Below are 25,814 nucleotides of genomic sequence, written 5' to 3' on the forward strand. Positions count from 1 at the left end.
CAACTGCTCGATGATAGATATTGTTGGCTAATAGATTGATGATCCCATGATTTAAATTAAAAAATTAATTGAATTAAATTAATTTAATTTTTTAATTTAATTTTTTATTTGATTTATTGAATTTATTTTTATTTTAAATTTTTTATTATTTTAATTTAATTTAATTTTTAATAAAAAATTAATAAAATTAAATAATATATTATTATAATATACAGAAATTAGACTATAATCAAACCGACTCGTGACTATGAGAATAAAATATATTTTTCCATAACTGTTGTATTTTATTTGTTCACATCATATGTAAAAAGTTGTTGAAAAAAATAAAAGAGTAATTATTATTTAAAAAATTTACACGTTTTAGCTATCCTAATTTAGTTCAATGGATAAATGCACATTCGAAGCATGGGAGAGTCAGTTTTGAATTTTCATGCCCTCAATTATTTTGAAAAAAATAATTAAATTGCAGTGTAAAAAAATTAAGGACACATTTAATTATATATAATAAGGTTTGTGCAATCATTATCAAATAGTAGAAATTCTATGCTTAATGAATATTAAATAATCTCAATCTAGGAAGTTGCCAAAATTAACTAATATACAATTGTCATATTTTCTATTTCAAATTGTAATTTCCTCTATTTTTATTTATATCGTTATAAAAGAATCTAAATATAGTAACTTTCATAATTTTTATTTATACCGTTATTAAAGAATCTAAATATGGTAGGGGATGGAGGAATTGAGAGTAGAACCTATGATTTAATTGTACCTTACTATATGCCTTGCTGCCTAATTAACCTGGGGTTGAATTTACTGATTAACGATTAAAATGATGAAATGAAAATGATTTACATGAAGTCTAAATCACTGCAAACTCCCCTTATTTTGTGAAAATTAATTATTATATTCTATTTTTTATTAATTCGTTAAAAGGTTTCTGTACGTATCCATGTTTTTATTTTTTTATAAAAGAAGTATTAGTTAACTTATTACTCTTTGTAATTGATGTTGGTTTTTTTTATTTTCTTTCATCTCTATTCAGGGTTTGAAAATTTACTCAAATTGTATGTTTGTTTGCTTTTTATAAAAACAATCTTTATGCTAATTTGTTAGTAAAAATAGATTTGAGCATTTCCTTAGTTCTTACTCCATCATTCTAAACATCTAATATTTATATACTTTTAAGGATTATTATAATTAAAAATAAAATGCTTAGCATCCTTTTTCTTTTCTTTAATTTTTAATTATATTACATTCACATAGTAGTACCTTCGATTTTAAAAAATTTATTAATTTATTCTTATTTATTAATTTATTTTTATATAGTACTACCTTTTATCTAATGTGTGTCTTGCATATTTTCATACTTATTTTAATATTCTTGATTTATTTTATAAATAATAGAATTTTAATTTATATATAACTTATTTTTTATATAAAAATATAATAAAATTAGAATTTAAACATATGAATAATAATTTTAAATTTTTTTGATCCTAAATAGGAAATTTATATTAATTTTTAACTAAAATTAATTTTATTGTAATAATTTTAAATTATCATTAGTAATTTTAATAATTTAATTATTTTATCTTTTTTAACTTATATATATAGTTTTATTAATTTTATTCTAATAGACAAAATAATTTAAATTAATTAGTATTACTTATTAGATTTAGATGGTAAAATTATTTAAATTTTAAATTATAATAGAGTTTTTGGTATAAATAAAATTATTATTAAAATAATTTTAACTTTTATTTAATATTAATTATAATAATATTAACCATATAAATATAAGTTTGGGCATAAATTTTCATTATTTAACATTATTATTGACAGAATGATTCTCATTAAATTTTATTAATTTAATTTTAAATAAAAATTAATAACTTTTAAAATAATAAAATTTTTTATTATTTCTTAATCAATAAAAATAAAGGACAATGAGTAATTATTAAATTTAAATAAAGATTGTTTAGAAATTCTCCTTATTTACCTCATTATCGATTATGTATATATTATAGATTATTAATTAAAATAATAATATTATTAAAAAAATAATTTTTAAAAAAATTAATTTATAAAATAAATAAAATAAAATAAAATAAAATAAAATAAAATATATAATATATATTATATATAAAAACACAGGCTATCGAAAAAAAAAATTCTATATTAACTCTATTCAACAATTAATTTATTGTTAAAAATTTATTATAAATTAATAATTTTCATTTATAAATTCTGAAAAAATTAAGAAAAATATATATATATAATCATAACTGAGTTATTTAATTATAGTTTTGACAGGTGTCAAATTTATCAATTTAATTTTATTTCCCTTGTTTTAAACTTGTAGATAGGATAAATGAATATTGATCCCATAAAAATTTTAATTCTATTTAATTTATATGAGCAATTGAAATAAAAATATAGTTTAATATAATAAGTAAGAGGAAAAGCGATGAAAATGATTTTGTTTGGGACAAACAAAAAAAATAAATTAAAAAAAATAAATAATATAATTGAAAATTGTGAAATAAATAATTAATTGAAAATTTCAGTAATAAAATTAAGGTGTTTTGCAGTTGATCAAGAAAAAAATAATTTATATCAGTCCTAACGTACAAAATTAATTTCTAGTTAACTAATAACTCCAACACATGTGTAGATTTAATTAGTCAACTGTATCAAGAGAGAATAACCCAAACTTTATCAATAAAATGCAATTTATTTAAATCAAATCTACTAATTTCTTAACATATTTTAATTACTACTTATTATTAATCTAATTAAATAATTACAGATTTAATTAAATTAATTAGCAATATATTATTTTTTCCAAAAATTTAATGGACCTCTTGAATTCTCAAAAAAATAATGGTGTTTCTCGAATTTAGAAATTATCATAAAATAGAAATAAGATAAAAAATATTAAAGTATATAATCTCAGAATAAAATTTCAATTAAAAATAATTGTTTAGTTTCTACATATTATAATAAAATTGTAAAAACTAGAGAAAAAAAAAGATAAAAAGAAAAAAGAAAATAAGAAGAAAGAGAAGAATAGAGAGCAGCGGGAGGAAAAGTTGAGGAAAATATGATGTCTAGGTTTAAATCTAGAAGTCTTTATATAAATACAAAAATGTAAAATTTAATAATTTATTTGTGTTTGACCCAATTTAAAACTTATCGTATCCTTGTGGCAAAATCTACTGAGGTGGCGCTTTCTGAAACTTTCCATCGCTTTGGGCTATAGGTTTGGCAAAGATTGCAATCTTTCAGCCCAAGAATTCTTCAATTTAGTCCTTTTTCGTTCTTTTACTCAACTTTCGCTCAAAAAATCTGTCCAAAATTAAATTTCAAATAAAAATAAATATTTATATTAAAATTATAGCAAAATTATGAAATTAAATAAAAAAAAGTGGTGAATTTTACAACTCATCAGACTCTCCATAATTGCACATTTGTTTGTCCTCAAATATAAAAATTTAAAATAACAAAAACAATAAAACACATTGATGTCCTCAATCAATCTACAATTTAATTATTCAAAATAAAGAATCAAATTGTCATATAAGATGATAGCAAAAATAGTTTATATATTATTAATTTTTTTATAATATAATAGATTTTAAATTAAAATGAAGAATAATTTATTTAATTTAAAATTTTAAATATTAATAAATTTATATATCTTATTATTTTCCTAACTAATTCTTAAAACTAATTTAATAAATAAAAAAATTTCACCTTATAAAAATTAAAAAATTAGATATATTTAAGTAAAATATTTTATTTCATTAATATTTTTAATATTCATTATTAAATTTAACTTTTTATTTAATTTATACTTTAAAAATATGAATTTATTATTTTAATAATCTTCTTAATATTTATCTAATATTTAAACATGTTATTTTAATAATTTTTATTTTAAAATTAATTTAATAGTATTTAAATTAATTTAGATCTTTACTTTAAATTTTCTTAATAAACTCTAAAATTAATTTAAAATAATAAAATTATAATCTAATATATATTTTTATTTAAAAATTTTAATCTTATTATATATCTTTTAAGATTTTCTTAATTAACTTAAATTAATTTAAAAATACAATTATAATCTATTTTAAAAATTAAATTTTAAATAATAAAATTATCAACTGCTTAAATAATTAAATTAATTAATTTGTAAATGATTTAAAAGCTAAAGGTATAGCAGAAAATTTTATTATTCCCCTCTTTCCACTTTTATATATAGTATAAATATAAATAAAGAAAAAAAGAACTAATTGGAGAAATGAAGCATTGATGAGAATTTGAGATGCACACTTCATTGATAGGGACAATTGATTGGTGATTGAAAAAGGAAAATGAGAAAGCATCACAAAAAGACTACCTTGAATGAGAAGAAATATAGCAGTCAAGCAAGTTGGTGAAATAGAATATGAACATTGGCCTTATTCAACCTCACCCATATGAACACTGGCCTATCCCCGTCTCTTCAGCTTTCTAGGAAACCAATTTGATAGTGAAAGAATAAGAAACCTTATGATTATTACGTACTAAAAAATATATATATTACTTTTTTTTCAGTAAATATTTACCTTTTCCTTAAATAGTGCTTGAATGGTGTTGTTAAGGCTGCCTTCCCACTCCCAACAACATATAATGTCTTCCTTTTGCCATTTATATTTGCGTTTTCCTGTGTGAAGTTCTCCTGTTTGAACTCTCCACAGCTGCGGCGTGCTTACTTCTTGAGCAAAAATCTTTATATTGGGGCATTCTACAAGGATCACTTCTTCCAAACATGGGAAATTAAAGGTCAAATTCCCATAGCAGAAGCTAGAGAGACTTGGTAGACGTCGAAATTCCAAACATTTCAGTTGGTTGAAGCAAATCTCATTCTCTTCTTCTTCTTTATCTACTTCAGCCACTATGACTTCTTGTATCAGTTCACATTCCTCTATCTTTATTTTTTCAAGTCGTTCAAGACTTCTCGCTGTTGAAGAAGACAACAAATTTACTAGACCTTGGCAATTTGATACCTGCAGCGCTGTTAAATTTTGAAAAGAATCAGAGGATGCCACTAACACTTGCAATCTACCACATTCCATTACATTTAAAGTCTCTAGAGATTGGAAAACTGAGAGTAGTTTGGCGTCCCTGAGATGCTTGAGCCTTGGCAGTTTAGACAAACTTAGTTCTTTCAATTTCACAAGTGATTGAGGATGTATTTCCTCGCCAATAATCTCTTCACAGAAAATGATATCTTCGAAAGAAGCATGACTCAGAACAAGCTTTTTCAGAATGGGTAAACTTTCAAAGAACTGAGATGGCAAAAGTGTAGAGTCACTAGAAATACATGTCAACTCAATGCCTTTCAGTCCACACAAGAAATCAGCTTGAGATGTTTGAGAACACAGATTCTTTATAGTGTTACATTCCTCTCTTAATTCTTCTAAACTTGGGATGACAACCTAATAAACCAAATAAACAGTAATTATAAATAAGGATATATGAGATCAAAACATTAAGAACATATGGTTCATCTTAGAAATGGAATGTAAATGAAAAGAAACATCTTAAAGATCCCAGTAATTGAGCTTTTTAAATTGAGCTTAAGTTCAAACTTCTGAATTAATTTGGATAAACCAACTAAATTGAAAATCTCCAGTGAGTACAGTGATGAAATTGAACAAGAAAGCATTCTCCTTATTATACAGAAAACTGACCTTTCCGCCAGAAGAGGCTGCAATTCTTTCTCCATTTCCCTCAGCAATCATGCTTAGATCATGTTCTTTGCAAAATTTAGAAGCTAATAGCTCCATGTTTGGACAGCCAACCATCTCAATTCTTTTCAAGGATGGGCATTTCAGAACATCGCTTGCAGAATAAAAACTTGACAAGTTAGGCAAACACTCTAGACTCATGGACTCCATTGATGGAAATATGGTATTATCCTTTGCTATTTCCTCTTCTGCTTCTTTTGTGATGATATATTCCACCAAATTACATCTTTTCAATTCGAAATGTTTGAGCTTTATAAGACCCGAAGCCATGGACAGAGTACATATATTAGTCAAGCTGCTACAATTCTCAACTTTCAACAATGCTAGGTTTCTAAAGCTCAAAATTCCTTGAGGATCCTTGTTCCACACATGCACCAATCTAGGCAAATCAATTAACCTCAATTCTTCTAGAGACTCCAATAACCCAACATCACCTTCATCAGCATTTAGCCCTTCTAATTCAAACAGCTCTTCTATAGAGTCACATCTTTCTACAGCCAGCTTATTTAACGAGGACAAGCGCTTTAGTAGATTTGATGATATGGCATTTGAGAAAAATGCACACTCGTCCACCACCAATTTTTTCAAGTACTCCAAGTTCTCGAATGGATATTGGCCATGCCATTTTTCTTTCAGCATGGGAAAGTTGGAGAGTTGAACATCATGTATGTATTTAAACCCCACCTACAAATACAAAATATTGCATCATTGGAGAACAATAAACAAGCATCGATACATTTAACCAAACACATTAGCATGACTGAGTTTAATAAAGGGAGAAGCAAGAGTTGGTAAATACGTACATATTTCATGTAAATCTGTTCAATGGTCGCATTGAGATTGCCTTCCCATTGAAATGTTCGATTGAATCTGTGGCCTGTGAATACACCATGTATCTTTGGTGCGCTCAGCTGGCGGACAGTGAAAATCCTCAACTTGGGGCATCTAAAAACATCCACTCGTTCTAAAGATGGGAAATTGAAAGTGTAACTGCCCAAGAAGAAGCATGTGAGGTTCTGTAAATCTTCAAGTTCTAATGTTTTCATCTTACTGAAAACAATCTCATCAGTTGATCCATCCTCTTCAACACCTCCTATTATTTCGGTCAACATATTGCAAGATCTTACGATCAATGTTTCAAGTTGCACCATACTTTTGGCTGCGGCTGATGTAAAAATATTTGCCAATGTGTTGCATCCATATACTTTGAGAGTTTTCAGATTTCCCAAAGACACAGAGGATGGTGCTAAAACAATCAAATCTGCACAAGACTTTATCTGAAGAGTCTCAAGAGACTGAAGTAATGGGTCACGCAGTTGACAGTCTGGGTTCCATATATGCTTCAAGAGACTGAAGTAATGGGTCACGCAGTTGACAGTCTGGGTTCCATATATGCTTCAGATCATGAATATTGTAGAGCTTTAAATCTCTTATATGTGGAATTGCGGTGATATCTTTTTGGTCACCACCCAGTCCTTCTGGAAGTAGTTTGTCGAGAGAAGAATCAAGAACTTCAAATCTTTCGAGATTGGGGAATATTGGAAGTAAACTAAACAGAGGAACATGATATTTGTTTAGAAAGAAACTCAATTCAAGAACTTTTACTTTGGAAAAGAAGCCTGTTGGAAATTGAAATCCAAGTATGGTTATGGTAGACTTCTTGTCTAACGAAAACTTTTCCAAATTTGAAAACATCTGCACATCAGCAAATAAAAAAATTCTAATTAGTAAAAGATTATTAATAATAAATCCCCCTGTTACTTATAAAAATTCATAATATATTTAATTAATTAATATACTAATTTCTATATTATAATAAACATGTATTATTAAAGTTTAATGTGGAGCAAAATTAGATATAAAAACTATAAATATATTTATTAAAGTAGAAATATAGTAAATATATTACATATCTCACTATTTATTTCTTTTTATCTTCAAATGTTTAAAAGAATTACTTGATTTTCTTTAGCTATATTTAAAGTTTTATATTTATTTTTTTTATTTTATTATTTTTATTAATACAAATATTTTTATATTAGCATAAATGGTACCCTTATTTTTGTATAAAATTTTTGAAATGTATTTATAAACTTACATGTCAGTAAATTTTAATGATTATTAACCGATAAACTTATTTAATGGGTATAAATTTAAAGTTTATTAAAATAAATGAAAAATATAAAATTTTTATATTATCTTGCACTTTTTTTACAATTATTATTTTTATTTATTTTTAAGTGTTTTTTTAATTACATTCTTAACATAATTTATTAATATGGTTGGACTGCAAAATTTATGTCTTTTTTATTAATTATAAAATTATAATAATCTCATTAGTTAAAATTTTAAGTTAAAAAAAAAAAAGAAATCGACATTTTAAATTTACATAATATTAAAAATTGAAAAAAAAATTAACATTGTAAATATTTTTTAAATATAAAAATTATTTAAAATAAAATAAACTAACGTATAAATTAGTATTTTTATAGTTTTCAAATGCAATGTTTGAGATTGATATGCTTAATTAAAATTTCTCTAATAGAAAATTTTGAAAAGTTTCTCTAATAGGAAAATTAAAAATTTGAGTAAAAATTAAAACATATATATATATATATAAATTTACATGTTTAATTAAAATATTTAATGTTTCGACAATTTTAGTTCAAGTTAATAAAATTTAATTTGAATTTATGTGTGTAAAATGAATTTAAATAATTAAAATAAAATTAATGTATTTTTTATTTTAATTTTTATTGAGGAAAATAAAATTTTATTTTAGTCAAAATTTTCAATAATAAATATGGTAAATTAACTAAATTCTTAACGTATGAATTTTTTTTATATATTTTTAATGAAGAGTTTTATATGATTTTTTTTTGAAAAAACACTTATTTTTTTAAAAAAATAATTGAAAAGAAAAATTAACATTATAAATATTTTTTAAATGTAAAAATTATTTAAAATAAAATAAGCTGACGTATAAATTAGTGTTTTTATACTTTTCAAATGCAATGTTTGAGAAAAGAATGAATAGAAAACTAACCTTATGAAGAAAAGGTGTATGAAGCTCATCAATTGTGTTCACCAGTGTCTGCATGGCAAAGATATTCTTTAAGTTTGGACATTCATGTATGCTCATCTCCTCCAACAATGGACATTCCACATTACTCCATCCCGAACACAATCTGGAAAATCTAGGCAAACATTTAAGGACTACAGATTTTAATGAAGGCAATAATATCATCTTATCAGCTGCTTCCTCCTTTTCTATGATTCCTTCAATCATCTTACAATTGTATATTTTTATCTCTTCAAGTTGAACGAGGCGCGATGCCATCGACCAGGTAAAAATATACTTCAATCTGCTACAGTTTCCAACATGAAGCCACTTTAGGTTCTTGAACTCCAAAATTCCTATGGGATCCTTGTTCCATAAATGTCTCAACATTGGCAGACTTGTTAATTCCAATTTCCTTAGTCGGGGAAGCAGCCCATCAACTGCAGATAGCCCTTCCAAATCAAATACTATTTCTGCTGAATCACAGTCTTTCACCTCAAGCTCTTCCAACTTGTTTAAAAACACCAGTACATTGGACGGTATAGCTTTGTTATACATTGCACATTTATCCACCTCAAGCCTTTTTACATTGCGTAAGAGTCTCCCTTGCATCCCATCATGCCAGAGCTCAGGAAATGCAGATGCTTTAAAATATTGGTAAAATGTCTGATCCCACAAGACAAAGGGAAAAACAAATGAACTGACTTATCATAAACATATAACATATATGCATGCAACAGATATCATGAAAATTAAGAAGAAAGCATGAGAATAAATATGCAAATACCATTTCTGCTAGTGTTGCATTAAGGTTTCCCTCCCAACGCTGTTGATGTTCCAGGAGTATTCCTCGTAGTTTTGGTGTATTTAGAAGTCCGAAAGCGAAAATCTTCATCCGGGAGCATCCATTGACGGTAACATTTTCTAAAGCTGGAAAATTGAAAGCGTTATTCCCTGAGCAAAAGCTGATGAGATGAGGCAGATCATCAAGTTCCAAAAATTTCAGTTTGTCGAAATTAATAATCTCATCCTCTGTTTGATCGTCTCCATCGCTGGTCACTATTTCTGTCATCCTACTGCAATCTCCTACTGTCATTTTGGTGAGTTGCACCATGGACTTGGCTGTAGACGCTGTTATCAAGTTTGCCAATCCTTCACAGTAAATCACTTCAAGAGTTGCTAGATTTTGGAAAGATGATGAGGATGGTGCTATGTTGATCAAACTATCACACCAAAATACAGTCAAAGTCTCGAGATACTGAAGAAGTGGTTTCGGTCCGGAGTCTGGGTCCCATATATGCTTTAAATTATAAACGCTTTCTAGCTTCAAATTTTTCACTCGTGCAAGTGTCCTGACATGTTCTTCTTCTGCGGCAAGTCCTTCATATGAGAACAACTCTTCTGAAGTATTATGACCTTGTACCAAAATTGTTTCCACAGAATATAATCTTTCAAGGAAACCAATTATAAAAGGGTGTGATTTGTTCTGTAAGTTGGTCAAAGTAAGCATTTTGAGTTTAGAAAAGAATTGTCCTTGCTGTATCGCAATCAAGTCTCTGTGCTCTAAAGTCAATTCCTCCAAGTTGGGACTCATCTATGCACAACAAACAAGTATATTGTTAAACAAGTACATCGTTAAACTAATTACTGTAAGGTAATGGTTAATTAGGTATTAAATATTTAAAAAGGTAAATAAATAATATATATATATTGCATGACATGTACACTAATTTAAAATTAATTAAAATTATTTTAAAAGTTTAATATATTATAAAAAGAATTAAAAAATTTAGATATAATATTAGAAGTTTAAGCTATAATTGCATTAAATATAAAATTTTAGCTTTTGTTATTTAAAATTGAAAATTTTGTTATAATTATCATTAAGCGTAAAGTTTAGCTTTTGATATCCAATAAGCGGTTTGAATATATTGTATTATTTATAATTTTTCTTATATTTTTTTAAAAGAGAAAATTTAATTTGAAATATTTGAGAAAATTTGAGAAAAAAAATTCAATTAATATATTATGAAGGAAATAAGGAAAGGATCTTACCTTTTTCAAGAAAAGTAGGGGTTGTCTGCCCTCTTCCTGTATTTCTTGGGAACTGGATTTTATTAATTTGGGACAATTATGAACATGCAAACTTGTCAGTTTATGACATTCAAAAATGTGTGTCTCTGGAAACACATAGTTTAGAACATTGCAATATGAAACTCTGACTGATTTCAAATTTTGAAAATTGAAAACTCCTTGTGGATCATTCCTCCATACATGCTTCAACGAACTCAGTAGAACTATATTTAATCTTCTCAACTCAAATGCTTCATCAACATTGAACCCTTCAAGTTGATATATCTCTAGTAATGAAGCACATTTTATCACATTCAACTCCTCCATTCTTCGGAATCTTTCTAAGACATTTGATGGAAAAACAACCATCAATTTCTGGCAAAAATAAATATCCAACGATTTCAGTTTAAAGAAGGAATTTGTCACAAGTGGACTGTGCCATATTTTTTTCAACTCATTTATGCTTGAGAGACTCAATCTCTCCAAGTTAGGGAAACAAACCTGCAATGCCAAACACATTGATTTAGTAAATGCGAGAACTTCAATATAAGCATAAGTTAGATAAATATAAAACAAAAATATAATCGTTGGAGGTGATGTGAAGTGGAGATGTAATACCCGGCTAGAGTCCGGCATCGGAATTCCTGTAGTCCGGTGGAATCTCGGGTGTCGGAAGTATCTAGACGGGTAATACATGTGTTTTTAAGATGTTTTAAGTGTTTTTAATGTTTTAAAAGGGTTTAAGAACTAAGGTTTTGAAAGAAAAGCTTTTTGGGAGAAATGGCAAGTTCGGCCGCCGAAGGTGACTTTCGGCCGCCGAACCTTGCATGGATTCGGCTTCACGTTTGGCCGCCGAAGGAGGTCTGGCCAGCCCCCTTTAAATGGTCAAGGGTCGGTGATTTTGGATAAGTTTTCCATTTTCTCCACCTGAGGTGAGGCTTTGAGTCTCCTTGGGAGATTTTCATGTTCTTCCATAAATCTTTCAAAGTTTTAAAGAGTTTATGTTTGTTTTTGAAGGTTTTGAGCAAAAAGAGTAAAGTTTGGAAGTTTGAAGGTTTGGAAGCTTGAATCTTCATAACTCCACGTTAGGATCGTCTGATCTCTTGTTTGGAAGAGGTAAGTGAAGATCCTGAACCTCCTTTGTTGAGTTTTAAAGGTTTTATGAAGTTTGTATGGGTAGTTGTATCTAGGATGTATGCATTAGAGATCACAAAGATGCTGCATTTATTTGATTTGTGACATGAAGGAATGGACATTGCACAGATTCGATAACCCTGTAGTTGTATGTACTGAAGTCCCGCGAGCCTTAGGGCCGGGCATAAGGATGTGTGTACTGAAGTCCCGCGAGCCTTCGGGCCGGGCAAAGCTTGCATGATACTGAAGTCCCGCGAGCCTTCGGGCCGGGCAAAGCTTGCATGATAGGGTTTTTCGATTCTGTCCGTTCCATGCAGTGATTACCTGAGAGATGATGCATTCCATGAGAGCATGTTTTATTCTCCACTCACTGGGCTAGTTGAGCTCACCCCTCTCCCCTCATCCCAGTTTTGCAGGTGTTAGTCCTCAGAGTACAGAGCGAGGTTAGCCGAGTGTAGAAGGATTGAAGGATATGTAATAGCTAGTGTGGACATGAAGTGTTATGATATAGATTGTAATGTACAGTGTATAGAGTGTGCTTGACTAGTTGATGTTGCCCTTGTGTATGCATGATCACTTTATGAAAATGTTTTATGAGTTGTATGTAATGAAACCAGGCTTAACAGTTTATGATCAGTAGAGAAAGAGAGTATGCACAGGTTAAGCCGTGGACAAAAGAAAGTTTTCAATTTTTTTTCAGAAAATGTATGATCATGTATGAGTTTTCACAGGTACACAGAGTTCACAGCAGGCTTACTACGGGTCCCGGCGGCCTTAAGCCGATCTGGATCCTAGTGCCGGTAATGGTTCGGTTTTCGGGCTGTTACAGGAGACCTATCGAATTAAGGTCTTTTAGCCAACAGAGGGATTAGGCCTACCTATTAATGAATGGCATTTGACTATAGGATGTCCAAATATGTATGCATTTATGCATGCATAAAGAGAGAAGGGTAAAATTAATCACCATTCCATTGAAGAGAGATTGAATTTCAGCATTCTGATTTTGATTCTGATTCTGATTCATCTCTGTATCATCTTGTTTTTCCATCATGTCTGTATGAGGGACACTAGGGACCAAGCACATCAATGCATCGCAACCGTTTATAGTCAAGTCTCTAAGAGATTGAAATTCAATTTGATATCCACTGCAGAATCTAATCAACTTTGGAAGATCACTAAGTGTCAGCTCATCCAATTTAGGGAAGAGTATCTGATTCATCCTCTCATCTTCCTCTTCTATAAATTGCTCTGTTAGTATTATCTCTTCCATTGAAGTACAATTAAAAATTTTAAGTGTTTTGAGCTGCAAGAGCCTTTTAACGATTGAAGTTGTAAATAAATTCTTCAACTCCTTGCAACCATTCACAATCAAGGTCTCTAATTTTGAAGAAGTTGCAGAAAGTTGTTCGTGCCATATCTTTTCACAACTAACTGAATATAATTCAAGATTCTCCAAATTAGGGAAAGAAACCTGCGGCAGATAACACCTTTGTTTGAAACACTACTTGACTATCAAAATAAATAGAAATGCTTTATGGATGAACAATGAATTCCTCAAAAAATGTAAAAAGTCTTTAATATCCTTTCTTAATTTTGGGGGCAATTAATCAATTTTTTATAAATATTTAAGTATCAAATTTGAAAATTTCTTAACTTAATTTGTTATAATCCAATGATAAAAAATACAATTAAAAATATAAAATAATTCTTAATATGTTCTCACTAAAATTAATGATGTATGAGTGATGTCTTTTCGCAACAACTATAGTTTCAAATTAGAGCTGGGTTCTCTATGGGTTTAAACGGACAAAATTAACAATCTTTCAACATTGATATTTAGTTATATCTCACCTCGAAAATTAAAGAAAATTCTCCCTATTTCATATCATCTTTGTGGTGCTCAAAATTTAGCAATTAAAATATTAAAATATTTATATATATATATATATATATATATATATATATATATATATATATATATATATGTCTCATTTAAATATCTGTATTATATTATTATAATCATTTTATAATTGTTTTTTAGAAAAATGGTCAATCAAAAAATATGAGGATCTCTCCTATTTTCATCAGCTTTTTTTTTATTATTATTTTTTGAAAATCTGTCCATCACCTAGAGTTGGTGAGAATTTCTTTTCTTTTTGAAAAAAAAAAAATCTACATTAAAAACATGGCTACCGCAAGCATTTATGTTAAATTTTGTTTTAATAAAATTAAAAAGGTAAAAAATAAAATGAATTTTAAAAATTATTTAATGACGATAACATAAAAATTATATAATTTGTGTTGAAAATTGAAATTATATTTTGAAACTTCTTGAATGTCAAATTTTAAAAAAATAAATTTTTTTCTCAAATTTTTATATTTGACAAAATTAATAATATAAGAATTCAATTCGCTGAATTTTTATGAGAATTGATTTTGAATTAAAAGTATATCTTACTAAAATTATTAAAAAGGATTTGGCTTAAGATTATTTACATTAAAATTATTTAATTAGCCATTGAAAATTTTATTTATTTTTAATTTTAAATTTATCTTTTATTTTTTATTTTTAATTAATTATTAATCTTTATAAAAATTATTTTAATTTAATAGTAACTATTAATATTTAATACATTTATAATTAATATTTAAATTTTATTATATTATTTTATTAATTTAAAAAATTATATTTTTAATGGTAAAAAATTATATAAAATTTAAAATATTATAAAAATATTAATAATATTTTTTTAATGAATGTAATAAAAATAATTATCATTTATAAGAATAAATATTTATGTTTTGTTTAAAAATAATAAGAATGATGAATAAATAAATCAATTTAAATTTATTATTAATTTATCTAATATAAAATGAGTTTTATTATATTTAAATTGATTTTAAATAAATGAATTTATTTATGAATAGAAATAAATTGAAATCCATTAATAAAATTTAATTCTATTCTGATAAGGATTGCATACCAAACAAAGATTTAGTATTTTTAATGAATGATTCAAATTTTAAAATGATCAAATTATTGTAAGAAAATATGTTAAAAGGAGTAATAATGTAAAGATATAATTTTTAAATACGAAATTATCACAATTAATTCATATTTATTGTTTGATCGGTTTATTCATATAATATACTCATAAAATAAACTAAATATGAATACTAAAAAATTATAAAAATTGTATTATGTTGATTATGTTCTAAATTTTCATAAATAATAAAATTATATTTAATAATAAAAATTAAAATATCTTTTTGATTTTAAGAAATTTAAAGCACAATTTGAATCAACAAAATATACAATAACCGATAATAATGAAATATAATCATTTATATAAATTTTTTCGATAAATTATTAATGATAATGAGTAATAATAGTTATTTAAAAATTTGAGCATTCAATAATTAATATTAAATATTCAATACACATTCAATAAATAAAAAATTGATACAAATTTATATTAAAAAGTTAATATAGGCATACCGTTTTGCTGAAAAGTAATGAGTGAGTATCACTCTCCACTTTTGATAAAAATTTCTCAACTTTTGACAAAAATTTCTCAATTTTTGGTGGCGCCTTTATTTTGCTGTGAAATGTCCTAAAATTTGGAAGATCTCGCAAATTCAAAAAGAGCAAGCGATTGAACTCAAGCACTTCGTTACTGTTTTCACTTTCATCAATAACAATAGCTTCCATCTTAGGACAATCTTCCACTTCTATTTCCTGCAATTGCAAAAGACACTTGGCAGCAGATAATGAAAAAAGATGCGTCAATTTCTGGCAATTTCTTACTTGCAAAATTTTTAATTTATTAAAAGATCTTACTGTGAGTCGACCATGATAGATTTTCTCCAATTTCATTAAATTTTCCAAAATCAATGACTCTAGAATTGGAAAGGCATCACATACGGCCCACTTCGTCGAATTGATGATATGTTGAATGGCATAATTATTTTGGACTCGGAGATGCTTCAATTTTGGAAAGCCGTCCCCGTCAATATCATACAACAAGTTCTCAGCCTCCCTCACTTCATCTAAGCATAAATCTTCAGTCTCCCTCAATAGCACTTTAATGCCGTATCCTGAATGAATGCTTGCCTTGAGCTTAAGTTTCAGCGTTCTAGAGGTTTTGTAGTTGTCATCCCAGTCCCAGTTATCCCCTATCAGTATTCTAAAGCTCTGCAAGCGGCCATTGGAGAACAAGTGTTTTGGTAATATCTTGTCATCCGGTATTTGCATTTCCAAGGTAGTCAACTGAGACAACTTTTCCAACTCAGCAAGGCTTGCATTGTTCCCATCGGCCTCCCACTCAACAAAACTGTTACTCATGTATAGTTCTTCAAGCTCCGACAGCTTTGATAAGGCATTTGCTGGAATCATTTTGAGTTTGGAACAATTGCTCACATCTAAGACTTTTAGTCGAGCCAGTTGCTCTATTTGTCTGGGCAACTCAACAACGTAGGAGTTTGCAAAACTAAGAACTCGTAGTTGCTTCAAGTCTCCAATGATAGCTAAGTCCTCCAGTTGGCACCGATGCAAGCAAAGGGTATGAAGGTTGGATAGGAAAGCGAGCGATGAAGGGAGGGACACAAAATGGATCCCAGTAAAATCCACTACTTCCAGGTTTCTAATGCCCTTGAAAAACTGATGTGGGATTCCCAAACAAAAAACTTTTGTGACAAGGAATAGTGCCTCTGCTTTTGGGCACTCCCATCCTTCGGAGAGATTTTCAATATCACAATACTGCAGAGAAATTCTGGTGCAATCCTTATTTGGGAATTTCATCAACTCCCTGCCACTTGTAATTATAAACGCATGTTGCTCTCTAGATGCAATCAAGAGAGCAGTATCTCGAACAACATCATGGATTTTTACGAATCCATACATGTCGCCATCTAGCAATAAGCTCTGCGCTTTAAGGGTATCAATCAGATCACGTAGTTTGTTTCTTGCTTCTTCCACAGTAGAAATGTTCTTGAATAAACTAAGACCCATGATGTATTTCAGCAAGGACTGGATTTGAATATTAGATTGTCCTATCAGGCCACAAAGCAAGAAAAGCGACTTGACTTCATTGCCACACAAATTGTAGTAGCTTGACTCCAGAACCGCGTGTACTTTTGAATTTATTTCTGCATTGTCAAACTCAGATAATTGCTTCAGCTTATTACTCCATGCGTATGCCTCTCTATTTCTCAAGTCTGTCGCCATTATGAGCAATAGAAGAGGCAATCCTGCACATTTTTTAGCAACTTCTGCGGCGATAGGAGGCAATTTTGAATTTTTAGCAGATGAGACAGTCATTTCAAACAAACTCCAAGCCTCTTCGTCCTGTAGAACGTCGAGTCTGAATTCTTTCTGTGTGCCCATCTCACGAGATAACACATCTTGGTTCCTTGAGGTGAGAAACATTTTGCATCCTTTGAAATCATCTCCAAAGGGAATTCCCACTGCATTTAAATCAAGTTGTTTCCAAATATCATCAAGAATTATAAGTACCTTCTTCTTCTCTTTCTCCAACTCTTTCTTCTCTTTCTCCAACTCTTTCTTCAACCTCTCATATAGCCGATTAGCTCTTCCAGGTATTTCCTCCCCCTCAAATTTCAAGCCCAGGATATCACCGACCTCCGATTGAATTCTTCGGAGTTCTGGTGTTTGACCTACAGCAACAATAGCGACGACGTCGAATAGCTTCTCTTCCAGAGCTTTTCTGTGGACCTGTTTTGCTAGGGTGGTCTTACCCACACCTCCAAGTCCATACAACCCGATCATAGTAAGATCTGGATCTAATAGTGCATCCATAACTTTCTCCAAGAACAACTCTCTTGAATTCAAGCCCTCACGAGCATATACTGACGGGGCAACTATCTGCTGTAGAGGGGGACGGAAGGAAATTGGATCATGGTCGTCTTCACTCGCAAGGTCACGAATTGCCATAGCTTTCTTCTCTGCTTTCTTGCTAAGCTGATAGCGTATCTTCAAATCAGGACATAATCCAACGAAACACCTCTTTTTCGCTTGTTCTTCGCCTTTGATACATTCCTCAGCTTCTTCAATAGCTTTGCCTGCATCGTTCAGCCACTTGTTGACACTTTCATAGATCTCTTCCCCTTTCCTTGTAGCCTCCTCAACGGATTGCTGCAACTTGACTGTTCTGTTCTTCAATTTCTCAGCCTCACTCTGGAGAATCTCAACCTTGCTCTTGTAGGTGAAAGGATAACTGACATGCTGTTTGATTGGCGCAAGGACAAATTGCATGATGGATTCTTTGAAGACATCTGAGAAAATGGAGACAAAGATACCGGGAACCATTTTGATTTTTTATTTTTAATTTTTTCCCTGAAATATCAGAAGGGAAGAAAAATTGAACAAGAAATAAAGATGACAGCAACAAAGGATTGGTGAGCTGAAAAGGAAACAGAGTTGCAGAGAATGAACAGAGATGGAAGGATACAGAGAGCGAGTGAGTCTGGCAAGTGCATCTCTTTCTTGGTTATATAATAAATTTTTGTCAACTTTTAAGCATTTTAATGATGTTGAAAAATGAGAGTTGACAACTTGACATGTGACTATGCTTCAACACCGAGAAACGGGAAGGAAGTGGAAGAAGATGACAGCCTGGAGGAAAGAGGTTGTGGTTCTGGCAAATTAGAAAAGTTCTACTAGTAAAAAAAAATATTTAATCTATGTAATATAAAAATGTATGAAAAATAAATTTAATTAAAATTTTGTATTTTTTAAGAGTTAAATAAGTCAATTTTTTTCAAATAAACTTATAAAATTCATCATTAAAATAAAATAATTTTTTTTATCTAATAAAATGTTGTTTAATAATAAAATTCTATTTTTATAATTTAAAACATTATTTATCATTATTTATGTATATAAAAAAATTTTATTTCAAACTAAAAATATTTTATTATTAAAAAATAATATTATATTCGATAAAATTTATTTAGTTTTAGAGCTAAAATTTAACCATATATTTAGTAAAAAAATTGAATAAATATAAGAGTTTATCAAGAGCCAGCCATGAGTTTTCAATTAAGCTAAGTGAAATTTAATATTGAATGGCAATTAGCTAAGTGAAATTTGATATTTAATTGTTGTGATAGTGAAGGAAAGCAAATTTTTTTATAAATTAGGGATTTTAATTCATCTGCTTGTTGATTAGTAGAATTTATTTTATAGGAAAAAAATTTTAAAAAAATTATAAAATTATGCAAGAATTTAATTTTTTTTAATATATATTTTTTTAATTTATTTATTTAAAATTAAATTTTTTTAATTGAATTTTTATAAAATTTTTAATTTTAAATGAAGAGTTAAAATTTTAAATTTGGGTGTCTTAAAAAAATTTTCAATTTGGGTTATGAGATTTTAAATAAGACTTAATTGTGGTTTAATAGTAATTAATGTCAAAATTGTTATTTAATTGTTTAAGATCTAAAGGTTAAAATATAAATATAATTTTTTTAAAAAATTTGAATTATTTTACTTAATAAATAAAAAATAAAATTAATTAAAAAGTTTTTTAAAAAAGTCATTAGGATCAATTTTGGTCAAATTTGATTTTAAGTCTTAAATAAAATCATAACTAGTCTCAAAGTTATATTTTAATTATCTAAGATTAAAGGTTGAAATATAAATATGAATTTGCCCTAAAGTTTTAGATCATCTTAATTAATAGATTTTTTATTTTATTAATAAATAAATTGATTCTAATTTTTTATTTTTTATTAATAAATATTTATAAGAATAAATTATATTTTAATTTTTAAATTTTAATATAATTAATAAATTAATTTTTATATTTCATTTTATAATTTCTCTATTAAAATTAGAGCTCTTTCTATTTATAATTTTATTAGTTAATGGGTCAGATGGAGATTAAATATTTAAAATATTTAAAATATCTTATAAATATTTAAATTCCGTAAAAAATTTTATTTTGTATAAAATTTTTAGTTTTAACTTAATTGACATATTTCTAAATTTTAGTATAATTGATGGATAATTTTTATATTTTTAAAATTAAATTTTCAAATTTTTCTATATTTAATCATTTAAAAATATAATTTTTTTCATTCATTATAAATATTAATTCAAAATTAGTGGATGATTAAACTATTTCTGAAAATATAATTTATTTTTAAAAGATTTTTATAAAAGTTTATGATTTATTTAAAAATTATTTGGTATCATTCAAAAATAAATGAAACTATAAGTATTTTTTAAAAGTTTTGAAATTATAAATATTGAAATATTTTAATAAATAAAATTAAAAATTAAAAAATATAAAAAATTAATTAAATTAAATATTATAAATAAAAATTAATAAAAATTTAAATGTTATTTTAAATAAAAAATAAAAAATTTAAATATTTAAATTATAATAAATCGATTATATAGAAATTTAAATTTATAATTTTAAAAATATAAAAATTAATATATTAATTATATTAAAATTAATTATTCAAATATAATTTATTTATTTAAAAAATAATAAAAATATTTTTATAATTTTAATAATAAAAATAAATAAATAATTCTGATTTAACAGAAAATTTTAAATATTTAATTTAAAAAATATAAAAATTAATCTATTAATTATATTAAAAATAATAATATTTTATTTTTATTAACAAATATTAATAAATTTTTGTCATTAATAAATTTTGGATAAACTGTAATTTAATCCCTCTAATTTAGTGAAATGTAACCTTTTATCCCTCTGTTTTAAAAAATCTTCAATTTAGTCACTGTGATTTTTAAAAACTATGACATTAGTCCCTCCCGTCAGATTTTCAGTTAAATCACCGTTAATTTTAGTTAAAAAGACTAAAATACTCATTCTCTCTCCTTCCTCTTCCTCCTCCTCTTCTTCTTTTTCTTCTCCTTTCCGATCTCCTTCTTCTTCTTCTCCTCTTTTCGGATCTCCTTCTTCCTCTTCTTCCTCTTCTTCTCCTTCCTAATGTTACGACTTGGTGCGCGCAGGGGTAATTAGAAAGAAAGTTGGACCCATTTACTAAAAAGAGTGGAAATCTAACAAGAGTGTTTGGTCAGGAGCCATAGCGCCAACAGCTGGAATATTGTGAATTGTGATGGACTGATAGTCAACATAAACAGTCCCCCGTATAAATTTGCCAAATTCTTCACCAGTCCACCCTCATTATCACTCTTCATTCTCTCTAATCTCTGTTTGAATCCATGTCAGATCTTAAGTCAACTTTCTTGAATGTCTACTCTGTTCTCAAGTAGGAGCTCCTTGAGGACCCGGCTTTCGAATGAACACCAGATTCCCATCAATGGGTCGAGCGGGTACTTCCCACTCCCTCTGCATTCGTTTTTTACAACTCATTGTTTATTGGAGCTATTTTTGTTCAAGTGATTCGATTTTTCTTGTTTTGTTTGATTTGGTTTCTGGGTTGTGATTAAATCTCGATTTTTGTTGATATGGAAAATACTGCTTTTCTTTACGTTTCACTTTCATATCGGAAAAGAGAAGAAGAAGAAGAAGAAAAAGAAGAAGAAGAAGAAGAAGAAGAAGGTTTCTGGTTGTGATTGAATCTCGATTTTTGTTGATATGGGAAATGCTGCTTTTCTTTACGTTTCACTTTCATATCGGAAAAGAGAAGAAGAAGAAGAAGAAGAGGAAGAAGAAGGAGATCGGAAAAGAGAAGAAGAAAAAGATCGGAAAGGAGAAGAAGAAGAAGAGGAGGAGGAGGAAGAGGAAGGAGAGAGAATGGGTATTTTAGTCTTTTTAACTAAAATTAATGGTGATTTAACTGAAAATCTAACGAGAGAGACTAATGTCATAGTTTTTAAAAATTACAGTGACTAAATTGAAGATTTTTTAAAACAAATGGACAAAAGGTTGTATTTTACTAAATTAGATGGACTAAATTATAATTTATCCATAAATTTTTGCTGAAAAACGAGAGTTGACAACTTCACATGTGATGATGCTTCGACACCAAAAAGCGGGAAGGAAGCGGAAGAAGATGACAGCCTAGAGGAAAGAGGTTGGTGGTTTTGGCAATAAAAAAGGTTCTACTAGGAAAAAAAAATATTTAATCTACGTAATATAAAAATTTATGAAAAATAAATTTAATTAAAATTTTGTATTTTTTAAGAGTTAAATAAGTCAAACTTTTTCAACTATATTTAGTAAAAAAATTGAATAAAGTTATTTAGCTTCTTAATTAAATGAGTTTAATTGACTTATTTATAAAATTTTATTAAATAATTAAATATTAGAGAAAAAAACTAAAATATTTTTAATTATTTTATTAAATTTAAATCAGGGATTTTAATTCATCTGCTTTTTTATTAGTAGAATTTATTTTATAAGAAAAAATTTTAAATAATCATAAAATTATACAATAATTTAATTTTTTTTTGTATAATAATTTATTTTTTTTTAAATATCTTTTTTAAAATTAAAATTTTATTTTAAATGAAGAGTTAAAAATTTCAATTTGGGTTATAAGATTTTAAATAAGACTTAATTGTGGTTTAATAGTAATTAATATCAAAATTGATATTTAATTGTTCAAGGTCTAAAGATTAAAATATAAATACAATTTTTAAAAAAATTTGAATTGTTTTACTCAATAAATAAAAAATATAATTAATTAAAAATTTTTAAAAAAGTCATTAGAATAGCCGAATTCAGTTTTGTTCAAATTTAATTTTAAGCCTTAAATAAAATCATAACTAGTCTCAATAATTTTAGACCCAACCTAGTTAACCAGAAAAAGAAACTTTCAATTTGATTTATTTATTTACATTAAATTGATGAGATTTTACTGACATCATGTATTTCTATTTGAATATTTGCCAACCATATAATTTTAAAATAAAAATTATTAATTTTTAATTTAATTAAATTAAAAATATAAATTTTTATTTGCTAGATGATCAGTAATTTTTTATTTAATTAGAATAATAAAAAAATAACATTATTTGCTTGTATATTTTTTAATTTTATATTATAATTTATGCAAAGAATGAACAGAGATGGAAGGATACAGAGAGCATTTGAATGATATTGAAAAACGAGAGTTGACAACTTGACATGTGATGATGCTTGGACACCGAGAAGCGGGAAGGAAGTGGAAGAAGATGACAGCCTAGAGGGAAGAGGTTCTGGTTCTGGCAATTAGAAAAATTCTACTAGGAAAAAAAAAATATTTAATCTATGTAATATAAAAATTTATGAAAAAATAAATTTAATTAAAATTTAGTATTTTTTAAGAGTTAAATAAGTAAACTTTTTTCAAATAAACTTATAAAATTCACCATTAAAATAAAATAATTTTTTATCTAATAAAATGTTTTTTAATAATAAAATTCTATTTTTATAATTTAAAAAATTATTTATCATTATTTATGTATATAAAAAAAATTTTATTTCAAATTAAAAAATACTTTATTATTAAAAAAATAATATTATAAAATAAAATTATATATTCCTTTGTGTAAATTGAATAAAATAATGCAAACCTTTTAATACTTTCATATTTATATATAATGTTTTAATTTTGGATAATCTTAAACCATAATTTTGAAATTAGTCACATTTATGCAAGAGCTAAAATCAATTTGATCACTTGTTATCCCACATTCCTACTTGACATTTTTTTAATTTTTTACTTATTAAAAAAAATAATCTAACTATTTTTTAATTTATATTTATATTTCAATATTTTTAGTATATTAAATAAAATAATTTAAATATTTTATAAATTTACATTTATATCATAACTTTTCAATTTTGGATAGAGCAAATAAGTGCATTAAAACACCTAGAATATTAACTACCACATTTTTAAATAGGCAGTTATAAAAAAAATAAAATTAATCAATAATTTTTTTTGCCACTCTAATTATAAGGAAGATGTTAGAATCAAAATAAAAAAATATAAAAGAAAATAGAAATAACGAACAAGAGAGACCTGTTTGGGGAATAAGAAAATTTTAAAAGAGAGGGAAAATATTAGAGCTTATCAAGAGTCAGCCTTGAGTTTTCAATTAAGGCAAGTGAAATTTGATATTTGATTGTTGTGATAGGGAAGGAAAGCAAATTTTTTTATAAATTAGGGATTTTAATTCATCCGCTTTTTGATTAGTAGAATTTAAAAATTATAAAATTATAGAAGAATTTAATTTTTTTTAAAAATATAGCTTTTTTTAATTAAATTTTTGTAAAATTTTTAATTTTAAATGAAGAGTTAAAATTTTCAATTTGGGTTATAAGATTTTAAATAAGACTTAATTGTGGTTTAATAGTAATTAATGTTAAAATTGTTATTTAATTGTTCAAGATCTAAAGATTAAAATATAAATATAATTTTTTAAAAAAATTTGAATTATTTTACTCAATAAATAAAAAATATAATTAATTAAAAATTTTTAAAAAAGTCATTAAGATAGCATGTGCGGAATTCAGTTTTGGTCAAATTTGATTTTAAGTTTTAAAGAAAGTCATAACTAGTCTCAAAGTTGTATTTTAATTTTATAAGATTAAAAGTTGAAATATAAACATGAATTTGCCATAAAATTTTAGATCATCTTAATTAATAGATTTTTTTTTATTTTTTATAAATAAATTGATTCTAATTTTTTATTTTTTATTAATAAATATTAATAAGAATTTATATTTTAATTTTTGAGTTTTAATATAATTAATAAATTAATTCTTATATTTCGCTATATAATTAATCTCTTAAAATTAGAATTTTTTTTATTTATAATTCCATTAATTAATTGGTGTAAATGGAGAATAAATATTTCAAATATCTAAAATACTCCATAAACACTTAAATAATTTCTAAACGTGTAAAAAATTTTATTTTATATAAACTACACTTTTATCCCTAAATTTTAGCGTAATTGACGGATAATTTTTATATTTTTAAAATTAAATTTTTAAATTTTTTTATATTTAATACATTTAAAAATACAGTTTTTTTTTATTTATTATAGATATTAATCCAAAATTAGTGGATGATTAAACTATTTCTGAAAGCACAATTTATTTTTAAAATATTTAATCTATGTAATATAAAAATTTATGAAAAATAAATTTAATTAAAATTTAGTATTTTTTAAGAGTTAAATAAGTCAAATTTTTTCAAATATATTTAGTAAAAAATTTGAATAAAGTTGTTTAGCTTCTTAATTAAATGAGTTTAATTGGCTTATTTATAAAATTTTATTAAATAATTAAATATTAGAGAAAAAATTAAAATATTTTCAATTATTTTATTAAATTTAAATTATGTCTAATTTATGAATTTAATACATCGTATTTATAAGATATTCAACATGAAAAAATTATCTATAACTCATATAAAAGATAAATTATTCCTTTCTTTTCATAATCAAAATAAAATTCAACGCATTTAATAAAGATAATAATTTTGATGAATACCTTTTAATATTAAGTACAACAAACATTGAAAACATAAAATTAATTAATAATTTTTTTTAAAATATTATAATATATTTTTTAAAATTAAAAATAATTAATAAGTTTTTTCCTACACATTAAATAATAATATTTAAAAAAGTGTTGGGTCAAATTATAAAACTGAATTATATAATTTTTTTATGTGAAGTAAATAAAATAATCCAAACCTTTTAATACATTCATATTTATATATAATATTTTAATTTTGAATAATCTTAAACCACAAATTTGAAATTAGTCACATTTATATAA

At 26.1% G+C, this 25,814-nt stretch overlaps 2 protein-coding genes across 6 annotated transcripts in view; both read right to left on the minus strand.

Annotated features, from left to right (window-relative positions):
• Positions 1–3,222: 3,222 nt before the first annotated feature.
• Positions 3,223–25,814, minus strand: part of LOC110618489 — a 150,636-nt gene continuing 128,044 nt past the window's right edge. For 2 of the 5 annotated variants that reach the window (XM_043958450.1, XM_043958449.1), the window contains exons 9-10: positions 4,617–5,489; positions 4,389–4,521 (exon numbers count right to left, since the gene is read on the minus strand). In XM_043958450.1, the coding sequence (XP_043814385.1) occupies positions 4,480–4,521; positions 4,617–5,489 (915 nt within the window). In that variant the 3' untranslated portion in view covers positions 4,389–4,479. Of the gene's footprint in view, positions 3,352–4,388; positions 4,522–4,616; positions 5,490–25,814 lie in introns of those variants that run through there. The other 3 variants (XR_006351264.1, XR_006351263.1, XM_043958451.1) reach the window with 3 other exon arrangements.
• On the minus strand, positions 15,549–18,558 carry LOC110605050 (disease resistance protein At4g27190). The gene has a single exon (XM_021743383.2). The coding sequence runs from the start codon at positions 18,395–18,397 to the stop codon at positions 15,554–15,556; it is 2,844 nt and encodes a 947-aa protein (XP_021599075.2). The 5' UTR covers positions 18,398–18,558; the 3' UTR covers positions 15,549–15,553.

Source organism: Manihot esculenta, chromosome 7 (assembly GCF_001659605.2).
Source record: "Manihot esculenta cultivar AM560-2 chromosome 7, M.esculenta_v8, whole genome shotgun sequence".
Lineage (NCBI taxonomy): Eukaryota > Viridiplantae > Streptophyta > Magnoliopsida > Malpighiales > Euphorbiaceae > Manihot > Manihot esculenta.

Excerpts from the sequence above, each read along its gene's own strand:
- LOC110605050 (XM_021743383.2), bottom strand. The coding sequence starts at position 18,397 with ATGGTTCCCGGTATCTTTGTCTCCATTTTCTCAGATGTCTTCAAAGAA.